We start from the raw sequence: 13,972 nt of genomic DNA, 5'->3' as shown, positions 1-13,972 counted from the left end.
AATCACTCCTGTGACATTTATTGCACCCCCTTCAGCTCTTAGTCTTGTGTTAGGCCCTGAGTCTGATGAGTTAACTAAAAATTAAAATGTGGGTAGGACGGCTAGGTGTGTCACACAGAAGATGACACCGGGGAGGTGAGTTGGCCTGTCAGGGATGAGTAGGATTTTGCCAGATGTAAGACTTTCTGAGTGTCTGAAATAGGTGCAAAGGCACTTAGGCACAAAAGCTGCTTTGGGGGAGCTTGCACTCGGGGCAAGGAAGGAGCGGGCTACCAGGAGATGCAACCAGAGGGCAGAGGGCAGACCACACAGGATCTTTGAAGCCACTCTATAGCCTGGATGTGACCAGAGGCTGGTGTGATACAGCAGGCTCACTCTGAGGTCATTAAGCCCAAATTGGAGGGAAATATGGTTGCAGTGGTCCAGCTAGAAGCCTAAAGAGATTTCAAAGAACACAGTGGCCAGTCAGACCTGGGTTCTTCGGGTCAAGGCACTGCTCTTACCAGATGTGTGACCTGTGCAGTTTCATCTGTGAGAGCAGAGTCATGACCACATGGGCACAGAGTGGCTAAGAGGAGGCAAAATGGGAAGCACTCAGCCAGAAGGTAGTCAGTCCTAGGTTTGTGTTGACTTTGGTGTTGGGAGGTGAGGAGAAGCAGTAGGGATGGAGAAAGGGACCTGTACAAAAGGTCAACATCAGAGGTAGGGGAAGTCAAGCTGGAGATGTGAGGGGGGTCACAACCCAGGTTTCTAATTTGGGTGTTAGCATAAAGGATTATCAGGGGAAGAGGGGGTGATCAAGATCTGAGTGATTAGAAAGGAAGATGGGTCAGGCATACAAATCATGCGGGCCACACTCGAATCTGGACATATAAGAGTGTGAACTTGAGGTGAAAAATAGAGGACAAGCCACATGGTCTGGCAGGGTGAGAAGGATGAAGAATTCATTTCTCTGCACAGACTTTTGCTGAGCATCCACCTTGCAGACTCTGTGTGTAGCAGATCAGAGATTCAAAATGGGCAGCCCACACAGTCTGCCCAGCTCTAATAAGGGTCAGCAAGAGGTCCTGTGCTCAGAGGTCTGCAGGGAGTGGGTGGAGGCAACTGGAGGAGATAGACGCAAGGGTTGGAGCTCTGAAGGTCTCCAGAAAGCAAAGCCCTGAGCATCATCACAACAGAAAGCAAGGAACATTTCAGAGATAGGAGACATCTAAGGCCCTAACCAGCGAGAGATACCTTTAGGGAGAGATGTGCAGTTGGTGACTGGAGTTTGAGTCTAGAGCTTAGGAGAAGTGGGAATAATAAATAGAGATTGGAGGAGCTTCTGTGGTCCCAGCCACAGGCTTGGAAGCCCCAAGAGGGCAGAGGCTGTGTGTGTTCATCACTGTGTCCCCTAGAACAGTGCATGGCCCTTATTCAAGGGCTCAACATTTAATTTTATCAAAGAAATTTATGCATGTGATTAAATAGCACTGAAGAGTTTACTCGGTGATGAAAAGCAAGTATCCTCTATAGCACACCCCCAGTCTCACTCCTCAGAACAACCACAATTGTTTCATTTGAACTGTTTTTCTAATTACCTTCTTATCTTTCTACAAGCTATCTTTCTTGGTTTATCAGTTCTAGACATTATCACCTTCCTGCTCTAATGGATCCACCCTTCCCCATCCTCCCAACATCATTTTTAGTCTGCTGATGCTTTTGTAAGTTTAATATACTTATATCTTTATTTTTCATCACTTTAGACAATATCTTTTGATACCACACATAGTAAGATGAAGTTTTTAGTGCCCCTACCTTTCCCTTCAGCTTTCCTCCTGCCCTCCCACCTCCCAGCAACTCTAACCTGTATTTTTATCAAGGTTGGTAACACTTACATTGTCCTATAACCACAACTATGTTTTTCAATTTTTATTTATATGTTGATTCTGAAAGTTGAAACCCTGAATTGTTGTGACTACATAACTACTGTTGACTGCACAACCAATAAAGGTACCACAGTTACTTTTTCTTTCTCAGACAGCTTTTCATTTTTCCTGGAGTTTCTGGTTGCCTTTTCCTTATATTCTTTGGTTTTATCAGTCTTAGTTTTCATCTAGTTAACTATTCTGTCAAGTTTTCTTTATTTCAGAAATCTACTACCCAGAACCCTTCATCATCTTGCCATTCTACAGTTAACATCCTAGGACTTAGCCGCTTTCCTAATAGTGGGTGGACCACTATTTCCTTCTTGGCTCTCTTGTTTCACACCTTTTATTTTGTTTTTAGCACATCCTCAAATAACTTCCTTAAAAAAAAAAAAGAGGAAGTAAATTTCGTAAGTCATTCCATGTCTGAAATGATAGTTTGGCTGGATATAAACCTATACTTTAAAAAACATTTTCCTCAAAATTTTTAAGGCAGCCATTGTTGCTAACTCTGCTGTCAGTATAATTGATTCCTCTCCCCTTGTAGGTGACTGGTTTTTCTACTCTAGAAGCATTTAAGAATTCTTTGTTCCTGGTGCAAATGAACTTTCACAGCAAGGATCTTTTGACATCTATAATGCTGAGTGTTCAGTGAACCCTTTTAAGCCAATGACATCATTCAGTTCATGAAAATTTTGATGTCTCTTTCCTTTTCTATGTTCTCTATTCTTTCTGGATTTCCTTTCTATAACTCAGAACCGTACTGCCTCTTGATCATTTTCTCTCACATAGTCTTGATACTTTGGTTCTACTTTCTGGGAAGATTTTCTGTTTTATTTTCCAAGTCTTTTTGCCAAAAGCTCTTTCTTTCTCCTAATTTTTTAAGAGCATCCTGTTCTTGCTTTTTGGATGCAATATCTATAGTTGAATATCTATATCCCAGAATCACTTAAGGGTTTAGGTATTTTTAAAGCTCCTTTCTGTTTCCCAAATAACCTCTGGTAATCTAGAGTCATCTTTTCTCTTAATCTGTCAATTGCATGTGGGAAGTTTCCTCAAATGTCTGGTGATGCTTGGCTGTTCATGTTTAAGAGTGAAATCATAAAAAGCTGATTGGGAACTGCAGGACTGATTCCCTGGCAGATGTCACTTTAGTATGATCAGGCAGGAAACAGACATATCTCTGTCTGGTTCAAGAAGATCAACAGAATTGACATCTCTAGCCAAACTAAACAAGACAAAAAGAAAGAAGACAAAAATTACCAATATGGGAAATGAAAGAGGTGGCATCACTACAGAATCTACAGATATAAAAAGAATAATAAAAAAATAATGAACAATTTATGCCAATACACTTACCAACTTAGATGAAATGGACAAGGAAACTCCAGGCTCAGGTTCACACACTTCACCTGTGAATTCTGCTAAGCATAAGGAAGAAATAATACCAATTTTATACAACCTTTTCAGAAAACTGCAGAGAGAATACTTCCCAACTCATTCTATGAGGCCAACATTGTTCTAATATCAAAGTCTGACAAAGACAATGTAAGAAAATTATACACCAATATACTTCATGAACCTCATGTGAGATTTCTTTTAAAAAGTTAGCAAATCAAATTCAACACTGTATAAAATGATAATACGTTATGACCAAATGAGATTCATCTCAGGGATGTAAGATTGATTTTAACATTCAAAACTTACAAAAAAAAAAAAAACTTACTTCACCATAAATAAGAGAATTATTAACAATAACATATAACATTATTCATGTTATAGCATCTTATATATAACATATAATAACAGAATATAAAAGAAAAACAGGGGCACCTGGCTGGCTCAGTCAGAATAGCATGTGACTCTTGATCTCAGGGTCATGAGTTAGAGCCCCACATTGGGTGAGGAGATTACTAAAAAATAAAATAAAAACAAAAGAATATAACAGAAAAACTATAATCCTCTCAATAAATGCAGAAAAGGCATCAGACAAAATCTAACATCTCTTCTAACTAAAAACTAAGTGAACTAAAGGGAGCCTGGGTGGCTCAGCCAGTTAAGTGTCCAACTCAATTTCAGCTCAGGTCATGATCTCAGGGTCGTGGGATCAAGCCCACCATCAGGCTCTGTGCTGAGCACGGAGTCTGCTCAGGAGTCCCTCTCTCCTTCTGTCCCTCCCCTGCCTTTGTATACACACACACTCTCTCTCTCTAAAAAGAATAAAAATTTGTAAAAACTAAGTGAACTAGGAATAAAAGGGAACTTTCCTCAACATGATAAAGGGCATCATAAAAAACAGCCAACATCATACTTAGTGGTGAAATACTGAATGCTTTCTCCCTAAGGTCAGGAATGAAGCAAGGATGTCCACTCTCAATTCTATTCAGCATTGTACTAAACATTGTTCTCAGTACACTAAAGCAGAAAAAGGAAATAAGAGACATCCAGATTGGGAAGGAAGAAGTAAAACTCTCTTGAGTCACACACATAATTTTTTAAAATTGTTTAAGTAATCTCTACGCCCAACATGGGGCTTGAACCCATGACCCTGAGATCAAGAGTCACACGCTCTACTGACAGCCAGCCAGGCGCCCTAGTCATACACATTGTTTATGTAGAGCACTCTATGGAATCTACAAAACAAAACAAAAAACTAGAACTGATAGGACTTTAGGATGGCTACAGGACATACAACTCTATACACAACAATCAGAAGTTGGAAACTAAAATTATTTCACACACTACAGAAGGTCACCTGAATCCCTAATAGAACATTCCCAAGTTGGGCATAGAGGTCCCTAGTCGAGTCAACCTCAGACTTTTGCTTTCAACCCCTAGTGCCATGATGAGGTTCATACTATAACACTTTCTCTTCCTATCCACACCCAGTTGCTCTCCATGGAAGGGTTTTAGGCTTCCATGGGTGTTGATTATTGTCCAGGGAAATTTTGAAAAGTGAACAAAGGAAGGCTCTGAGCCAAGAGGCCTGGAGAAAAGCAGCACTGGGGGGTAGATTTGAGCTGGAAATGGAGAGACGTGGGGAAGAAGCCAAGAGAACGTGGCAGTCAAGTTGGTAGAAGATTCCAGAGACCACTGAGCTGGCTCTTGGGAGCCTATCCGTGAAAGTACATTCTTAGCCTGGCCATGCGGCTGATCCAAGGTGCCCAGGCCCAGGAGGAATGTGGATGTGCCCAAATCCTAGATGCAGAAACAGCCTCTACATTTCTAGAAAGAGGCCATGGCACATTCTGATCCTTTGGATATAATTCTGGGAGCAATTCTTAGCCAGAGCTGAGGCTGTCATTTCCTGCCACACTTGAGGCTCGGGGGATCCAGCTTTCTCAGTGCCATGACAGGTCCACGATCAACCCTCATCTACTACCCCAGGGAAGAGAGAATGGGACAGCCTGGTGCTCCAACCCCCCAGAGGATGAAAAAGCAGCTTCTTCAGTAAAAGATACAAACCTCCAGGGAGGTTACTGGGGTAGGGAAACCTTCCCCAAGGTGTTGTTCAGTCTCTTCTGCAGAGAATGATGGGAACTCAGAAATCAGATTGCTGTCAGCGTCACCTCAGATCTGCCTAGGAGTGAGAACCTTGGCCTGCACTGGGGGTGTGGGTGACCCCAGGATGTGATAGGGTGAAAAGTCTGGAGGAGAGGAAGGGCTTCAGGGTAGGAGGGGCCAGGATTAGGGTGAGTGACAGATCTGAAGCCTGGCCAGAGAAGAGTGGAGAAAGGTGGCAGAGGAGTAGGAATGGAAGGTTGGGGGGGGCGGGTCCCCACGCAGTCACAGACTCCTGAGTAGAGAGTTAAGAATTTCTTCAGTCAAACCTGCATTCAGTTCCTAATGTCGGCAACCATCAGATGAGAGACCTTGAGCAAATGAACCTCTTCTCATTTTTTGTGTGTGTTGAATTAATGAAATAAAGCACAGAAAGTGCCCAACACAATGCTTGGGCTGGCAGCACTCCATAATGGCAGTGAAGCCAGTTAGCATCCATCCTTGTGGAGGACGGTGACGGATAGGGGAGAGATAAAGGAAAGGCAGATTTGAGCATGGAGGGGCACAGATGTGAAGGGCAGGGCTGGTGACACCAGACAGAGCAGGGAGCAAGGGGCAGTATGGAAGAGGGGGAGGGAAAGGGCTGAGATGCAGGATAGGGAGGGAGGGAGGGAAGGGGTAGCTGGAGCAGCAGCACCTGCCCAGGCTCCAGAACCCTCCAGGGAGGTCCCCACCTACAGCTCCTCTGCCCTCACCTCCTTCTCCCTGCCAGGTGCCAGTGGATTTCCCTGCTGTGGCAAGGAGTCAGTGGACATTGTGGATACACAGTGAGAGCCAACTCCTCACCCTCCAGGCCCACCAACCCTTACCCCTTGCCACCACTGCCAAGTTTTCACACACCCCCAACCCAGGATCTCCTTTCCTCTTGCTTCTTTCCACAATCTCCCCAAGGGCAGTGTTGTGGGGAGAGTCCTACCATCGCTCTTCTGCTTCTGCCTCCAGCCCCTGACATTAGTAACGGCTGAGGGGTGGAGGGGCTCACTCGGGGACATGGATGGGAACAGACCCCTTCTGCCTTGCTCTGAGGACACAGCCACCCGAGATGAGGGTGGGCAGGTAGATGCCTGAGGAAGGAGACGGAGTCCCAATGGCTGGGCACTGAGGGCACTGGCCCAGGTGCCAGCAAATTGCCAATAAGAATTGAAGGGATCCTAAACACACACACACACACACACACACACACACACACACACACACATCCTCCGCCTTTCAGATCTGCCAAGCTGAGGTTGGGCAAGTCAGGAGGAGGGCATTGCCTTGGGCTTCCTCATCCATAGAGAGCCAACTTCTGGGCACTGATTCTCCAAGCGAGCTCCATTGGCTCACTGGAATACTTGATTAAAATGAAGAACCCTGGGCCTTACCTCCAACTAACCGGATCCCTCTTTGGGGTAGGGGGCAACTTGGCCAGCTCTCCAGGCACTTCCTAAACTCACTAAAGATTGAAAATGCTAGTCCAGAATTCTTGGTGGATGCAGAGATGTGAAGGGAGTGGAGGAGCCAGGGATATCTTGCCAGCCCCTGTACAAGGTGGGGGGGCGGGTCTTGAGGGCCCCAGAGACCTCCATCCCCCTAGAGTCACCCCACCCACCCCATGGAGGTCTGTCATCCACTCTGTCTCCTTCTGTTGTAGGGGTAGCAAAAACCAACCCCAGTTCCAGCTGGTACAAGAGGAAGATGAGATCAAGGTAACAGTAGGCAGGGTCACCTCTTATGGGGAAGCAGTAGGTAAGGGGCTCGATTCTATAAGGCCCATCTTCCCTAAATCTTTGGCAATTCCAGGCCCCTGTACCAGGCCAGTGTTGGCATGTTCTTGCACACCCACCCTCACCACCTACCCCACCCTGCCTTCTGCCCCAGGCAGGTCTCTGCAAAGAGGCAAGTGGAGGGGAGGGAGTGAGTGATAGGGGGTAGGGCAGTACAAGGAGGAAGGCAGGAGAGAGGGCCGGGGAACTGGCACCAGGAAGGACCTCAGGGGCAAGGCCTCCTCAGCTTTAATTGAAACTTTACAGCTGGAGAAAGAATTGCTAGAACTAGAGCCTCCACACAAGGTGGGCCTGGATCTAGAGCCAGAACTGGAGTTGGAGGTGGAGCCGAAGGCCGAGGACTCCGAGCAACTCAAGTATAGGATAGAGTCCCTCCAGCCCGACACGCTGCCTGACCCGCAGCCCGACACGCAGCCCGACACGCAGCCTGACACGCAGCCCGACACGCAGCCCGACACGCAGCCTGACATCAGCCAGTGGAGCATCAGGCCAAATTCCAGCTACCTGAGTTCAGCAGAGGAGGACCAGGTGTCCACCAACCATCGCTCTATCTGTGTGCAGACCTCTAAGCACCTCTTCTGGGCAGACAAACTCATCCAGGCCTCGGAGCACAGCCTGGAACGGATGACTGACACTCAGCTGGGCAAGAACAAAGGTAAGACCATTAGCCATCTGGGCCAGCAGTCTGTCCCCAAGGACACCACGTGCTCCAAGAAGCAGCTCCAGACCCCCAGTGCCCAGCCAGCTCCGCCAGCCACAGACTCCCAACAGCTACCAAACCCCTACCCATCCTCCTCCAGTCTCTCACCAGCCATCGGTCTGGAAGAGCTGGTCAACTTTGCCTCTTCCTTGGCTGTGGCCTCTTCCAGCAAGATGGACTTGCCCAACTTGGAGCACATGATCAAAGCTCCACCCCAGAAGGCCGAGGCGCCTTCTACAGATCCCACCACCCAGGTGGCCGTGGACCAGCCCGAGAAGAAAAAGCTTACTAAGGAGTTGCCAGATAGACCACCACTTAAAGCCAGGGAGTCACAGAAAGCTCAGAAGCCACAAGACAAGAACTTCTCCCACCCTTACCTCGACTTCAGCAAGCCGGGGATCAAGAGGGCCACCATTAAAGGAGAAGTGAAGCTTCTCCAGCCACCGGCCATGTCCCCTCTGCCTCAAGGAGACATGAAAGAGTAAGTGAGGCTGGCTCACGGCTTCCCACCACAGGGGGTGCTCCAGGATGGGCGGGCCCACTCTTCACACAGCTGGATGGGGGGTGGAAATGGAATGAGGGACTAGGTAGGGGATGGGGCACGCTGTGATGTCTCAAACTCAGTGACTTCATAAAGGCTGCTGGAAACAAGGTTCCAGTGGACTGAGGCTCGGTGCCAGGGCCAGGGCTGGAGGAGGCCCCAGGGACCATGGAGGGTGAGCATCTCGGGGCCCAGGCAAGGACCTGGGTTCAACATGGGAAGTTAGGGTTAGGAAGCTTGGTCCCCAGAGGGTAGATGGCCTCACTCTCATGGGAAATGTTTGAGTTAGCATCCGCCCCGCTGGGAACCTGATGGCCCCAGGCCCAGGACCCCTCTGTGGAGCATGGTGTGAGAGAACATGGCTCTCCAGCGGCCCTTGCTTCCTGGTGACAAATGGACACCACAGAAGGTCAGCTGCCTATCAGCGTGCAGCAGGAAGAGGCCCTCTTACCCCGGGGGGCCTCCTCGCAGAGGCCTCTGGGCTCACCCCTCTCCCTGACCCTGCCACTGGGGCCCAAATGACACTCTCTCTTTTGCGTTGCAGCTCGGTGCCGGGAACCAGGAAAGGGAGTCCATTATTGCTGAAAATCCATTTTAAGGTGTCGTCCCCCACTTCCCCAGAGAAATGACTAGACAAAACCAGTAAAGCCTCCAGTGCTGGCCTCCGGCTCAGACTGTTTGTGCAAACGCTCTGGACTAGTGAGCTTACCTGGCTGTGGCGTCCTGGTCTCAATTTTTTAGGGATGCCACCCATTTTTTTTTTCTTTCAAGACTTTATTCAAATTCTAGTTAGTTAACATATTGTGTGGTATGAATTTTAACCCACCCTCATTTTTTAGCTACCCCAGCCCCCCTGCTCGCCCGTCCCCAGAGGCTCACCCAGCCATGTTCGGCCCCTACTCACTGCCCCTGGCTTGTTCCACTTCACTCACACCTGTCCAGACCTCTCAGCCTGCGGCAGAGGCTCATGACCAGTCTCGGGGAGACCTTGGCACCTTCTCTGAGTCTTTGGCTGTCTTAGGTCATGAAGCGAGGCTTCCTCTCGGCCTGAAGCCGTGTTGGGATCATTTTAGGGGGGACCTCCTGGGGGTGGGCTGGCTGGGCAAGGAGGTGAGTTTGAAGGGAGTTCTTCTGTCTAGTGTGGGGGCCTGGCATGGGGAAGGCACGATGTCCAGGGGCTGGAAGGTACGGGAAGAAAGAAGCCAAAGGACTGCCCCGCTAGGGGCCACAGCCTGGAACTAGAAGTATCTCAAAATGTAGGGGAGAGCCCATATGTAATGATGTACTTCCCCATGCAGCCCAGACACACACACACCAGCCGCTGATTCATACAGCACACAGGCACACACATACACACATCCACTCAGTTCCACACGTCCCACGTGCACAAGCACACATAAACATGCATCTCTGTTAGCCAGACACATGTGCTAAACACACACACGAATGCACAAGTCTCCCCATGTTGGGGGAGGACAGGCAATGTCTTTCCAGAGAAAGATCTGGAAGAGGAGAGCTGGGAGCAAAGCAGGGAAGGGAATTCAGAAGTCGGGGAGAGAGGGGAGGGGGAGGCAGAGCCACAGCTTGGGCCCTGGTCAGCCTCCAGACCCAGCAGTGCCAAGGCTCCCTGTCAAGTGAAAGCTCAGCCTCGCAGATTCCCAAGAGCCTGCCCTGCCTTGAGAGGGGGCTGAAGAGGGAGGTGCCCAGGGCCTAGGAGGGTGAGATTAGAAAGGCGTAACAGTTGGGAATGGGGGGGGGGGGGGGGGCAGGGGCAGGAAACTGGAAAGAGGAAGGAGGAGGAGATGCAGAGGTGAGTATCCCTGGAGGCGCTGGGCTGTTGGGGAACATCTTCCAGGAGTATTTTGTGAACTATGATTTGTAAGTTTACATGGTTTGGAGGAGGAGATCCTTCTTTCCCAGGGGACCTGGGGTAAGGTGGGTCACAGGCCCACCCTGGGCTAGACCCCTCCTTCCCAAGGCCCGACTTCAGGACTCTAAGGCCTGCTTCTCCCTGGGCCTCTGCCAGCCTGTGTTAGCTTCTGGAGTGGAGTTGCAAATTCGGATGCTTTAAGGGGAGCAGAAACTCAAAAGAGTAGAACAGCAGGTCGCCCTGCCAAGAGAAGCAGGCCTGTGGTGAGGGAGAGTGCACCCTTGCCAAAAGATGTAAAAGTCCAACCCAGAGCAAGCCTGAGGGCTGTGGGCCTGGGGCACTGGACCAGCCTCAGAGCCTGTGACTCTGCCTTTCAGGCAGCCGAAGGCAGAAGACCAGGAGATCCCTGTCATCGGCACAGGGAGCATACAGGTAAGCAGGGCCGGCCAAGGGTCTGCTGGTACAAGCTTCTGCCTGCAGAATCCCCTGGATAAGGGACTGTGAGTGCAGGCTGGTTGGGGGGGGGGGGGGGGGGGGGCTGGGAGGAGGTAGAGCTGAGCCTGGTCTCAGGGTCCCTGGAGTCTGAGCCCCCGGGTGGCCGGGGCCCCTCAGCCCTGTCTTCCCCCTGCCTCCAAGGCCTCCCCAGCAGCCTCGAAGACTGCCCACACAGGACCCAGGAGAGGAGCAGCCCTGCAGGATGCAGAAGGGGAGGCCTCAGCAGCCCACTGCCCTGCCGGCCCAGAGGGAGCCAGCATCCATCGTGGCCACAGGGGCTGAGCAGTGCTCCCGGAGGGCCAGAGGGTTCAAGCACCTTGCAGCTACCAGCTCAGTGAAATCAGGCTCAGGTGCAGGGTCTCAGAGGTAAGGGTAGGGACTGCAGAGTGGGCCTGAGGTGCTGGGTTTGGAATAAGGCCTGCCTGGCCCCGACATCTCTCTGCAGCAGGTGCAAAGCTCCTTTCCACTCTCTTCCTCCTGAAGCAGCTCTGCAGATGAGAACCTGCTACCCCTGACAGCCCGGCTGCTGGCAGGTGAGGGCCCCAGGGCCAGGAGCAGGGGAGAACAAGGGCATACTCACAGCAGAACTACAAGGGGTCACTTCCCCAGAGTCTGGGGCCATTGGGAACAATCATATTGTAACCATTCCTCAATGCCAGGCTAATTGGCTAATCTTTACAATTCCAGGGCTCACTGATGTGTGTGTGTGTGTGTGTGTGTGTGTGTGTGTGTGTGTGTGTAAAAGAAGGGAGGGAGGGATTGGTGGATAGAAAGGTATTTGGATAATGGATGGATGGATGGATGGATGGAAGGATGGACAGCATGGAAGGAGGAAGGGAGGAAGGAAATTGGGAGAGAGGATAGGGAAAAATAATCTGAGTTCCCCGCCCCCCCGTAGAATCTGGGGCTATGGGGTCAGGGGTATAAGGAACCCCAGTGCCACTGTAATATTGGCAGGGGCCCCTCAAAGCAGAGTAATTTTACTCACCATCATTAATCTTCAGTGCCTGCTAAATGCCAGGTGCCAGCAGGGCCCTGGAGCCTCAGAGCATTGCAGCTCCAGAGCGAGAGTCCAACGGCCAGCCCTGCCCAGTCTCCTGGTGATGTGACCTTGGACACAAGTTTTGAATGTCTTTTCATACCAACATGTCCAAACACAGGTTTTGAACATGAGAATTGAACGGAAAACTTAACAAATGCCAACACACAGTAGCCACTGTTGTTCTTTAAATGTTATAATGCCCCCAGTGTTGGAGAGATCCAAGTCTTCAGTCCCATTCTGAGCTAGACTGGGCCGATCTCTGGGCCCCTGTGTGTGGGTTCACCTTGTTCCCTGCCTCCCTCCCTGCCCTCAGCGTTCCAGGAGATCTTCAAACTGTTCAGCTCTAGCCCGACAGGCACCGTGGACATGCGCAGCATGAAAGCTGCCCTGCGCAATGTGGGCATCCAGCTGAGCCCACAGGAGATGTGTGAGGCTCTGCAGCAGGCAGACTTGGATGGTGGGTATCCCCACCCCTGGCCTTTTGTCCTCCTTCACTTCTGGCCCTGGAGAATGTCTCCTGTGCCCACAGACTCCCTAGCCAGGTCCTATTTTAAAGTTTCCTCTGCCAGGAAGCCCGCTCTGATCAATACATCTATCCCATGGCCCCTAAACATATTTCTGCTGTGTTAATCCTAATCCTGACTTGGGGATCCCCCAGGGCAGGGACTATTTCTCCCCCATTCAACTGGGATTGACATTTGGCTAGAATTGGGACTGGATTCTCTGATGTCTGGAAGGAACTGCAAACAAGCCTCTAAAGCATATGCAGGGTAGGCCTTCTGCAGAGGAGGCACCCACAAAACCCCTTCCTCTCTCTCTCTTCCCAGGTGACGGAACTGTAAGCTTCAAAGACTTCCTAGGTGTCCTTACTGACAGCCACCGCCTGGCTCAGTGCTTGGGTGAGGGGCAAGGCTGGTGGAGTGGGAAGGCCTGGACTGAGGGGAGATTCCTCCTCACCCTCCCCTCTGATCTCTGACCCCCAGGCCAGGTGAGGAACAGCCGGTTCTATGACCCTCAGGGCCTGCAAACCCTTTTCTTAGAAATGCTGTTCAAGCTGATGAGCCAGGGCTTCCTGCCCCACAAAGTGGTGCAGGAAGTGATGAGGTAAGCCCCTGTCCCCAGCTTCAGGGCCCAGGATGGGGGAAGCAGATGCTGCCGGGCCGGGTGCCCTGAGGCTCCTGCCCCAGAATCGGGAGCCCTGAATTCTGGGTCCGTTCCTGTCGTGCTTTGGTTTCCGGGCCTTCCAGACACAGAGGTGTGGGGAGGCGGGGTCTGACTAGGCGGGGGCGCCTCCCCTCCCCTCCAGCTACTACACGAAGAAGCAGCGGGCCCTGCGGCTGAACCCAGGCTGGAAGGGCCGGGCCCGTGGCCCCAGCGGCGCGGTGCGCACTCACGCGAGCCTCACCTTCTTCTGCCAGGCCGCGCGCCTGGGCGGCCTCTCGGGCGCCGAGCTGGAGCGCTCACTGCACAGACTGCACAAAGCAGGTGCGCCCCGGGCCGGGCGGGACCCACCGAGGGGCCAACCCTGACTCGGGACCTGCGGGCAGGACTAGCCTCTCCTTGTCCTCCTCCCGGCCTCCCCGGGGCCAGGTGCGCGCAGCCCCTACTCCCAGATACCTAACTTGGCCGGGCGGACACCCCCAGAAGACCGGACGCGGAACCGAGCCCCACTCCCCGACCTCCGACTTCCCAAGTCCTGCCAGCCCAGCCGCCACAAACTCGGGTCCACCCAGAGGTCCCTCAGCCTGGGTGAGAGCCGCGGGCAGGGCCGGACTCCGGGAGACCCGGAGGGCGGGGACGCTGGACCAAGGCTGGGGCGGAGCCTAAGGAAAGAGGGCAGGGTAGCCGGGCGGGTGGGAAGGAGGGCCGAGGGGGCACCAGCCCCGACTCCCAAGGAAAGCAGCCCCTTGACCCTCCGCACGCCCCCTCCCCCAGAGTTCGTGGGCCAGCCACTAGACTCTCTACGCCCCTGGAAGATGGCTCCCTCCCCCCCAACTCTAGTGCAGCAGCAGCCCTTCTCCCCTTCGCCAGCCTGTTTGCCGAAACCTGCTATGAAAAACGTGTACAAGTAAAGCGTTTGCGGAGCAAAA

The 13,972-nt window shown here is 51.4% G+C and overlaps 1 protein-coding gene and 1 long non-coding RNA gene across 12 annotated transcripts in view; one reads left to right on the top strand and one right to left on the bottom strand.

Annotated features, from left to right (window-relative positions):
- The window catches only part of LOC140606886 (uncharacterized), a 25,451-nt gene extending 16,925 nt beyond the window's left edge, over positions 1-8,526 (bottom strand). For 3 of the 4 annotated variants that reach the window (XR_012009082.1, XR_012009084.1, XR_012009085.1), the window contains exons 1-3: positions 8,312-8,526; positions 7,739-7,873; positions 3,267-3,331 (exon numbers count right to left, since the gene is read on the bottom strand). This is a non-coding gene — a long non-coding RNA (uncharacterized lncRNA). The remainder of the gene's footprint in view (positions 1-3,266; positions 3,332-7,738; positions 7,874-8,311) is intronic. The other variant, XR_012009083.1, reaches the window with a different exon arrangement.
- Positions 1-13,972, top strand: part of SPATA32 (spermatogenesis associated 32) — a 14,610-nt gene extending 638 nt beyond the window's left edge. Inside the window, exons 2-14 of one of the 8 annotated variants that reach the window (XM_072780930.1) lie at positions 6,181-6,235; positions 7,102-7,156; positions 7,481-7,661; positions 7,698-7,889; positions 10,723-10,777; positions 10,958-11,206; positions 11,324-11,373; positions 12,196-12,339; positions 12,710-12,781; positions 12,866-12,986; positions 13,189-13,367; positions 13,473-13,631; positions 13,818-13,972. In XM_072780930.1, the coding sequence (XP_072637031.1) occupies positions 6,181-6,235; positions 7,102-7,156; positions 7,481-7,661; positions 7,698-7,889; positions 10,723-10,777; positions 10,958-11,206; positions 11,324-11,373; positions 12,196-12,339; positions 12,710-12,781; positions 12,866-12,986; positions 13,189-13,367; positions 13,473-13,631; positions 13,818-13,954 (1,649 nt within the window). In that variant the 3' untranslated portion in view covers positions 13,955-13,972. Of the gene's footprint in view, positions 1-6,180; positions 6,236-7,101; positions 7,157-7,480; positions 8,416-9,019; positions 9,075-10,722; positions 10,778-10,957; positions 11,207-11,285; positions 11,374-12,195; positions 12,340-12,709; positions 12,782-12,865; positions 12,987-13,188; positions 13,368-13,472; positions 13,632-13,817 lie in introns of those variants that run through there. The other 7 variants (XM_072780929.1, XM_072780928.1, XM_072780927.1 and 4 more) reach the window with 7 other exon arrangements.

The sequence above is a fragment of the Canis lupus genome, chromosome 16 (genome assembly GCF_048164855.1).
Source record: "Canis lupus baileyi chromosome 16, mCanLup2.hap1, whole genome shotgun sequence".
NCBI classification, from domain to species: Eukaryota; Metazoa; Chordata; class Mammalia; order Carnivora; family Canidae; genus Canis; species Canis lupus.
Note: the sequence above shows the minus strand (reverse complement) of the source record. Positions and strands in the feature narration are given on the sequence as shown.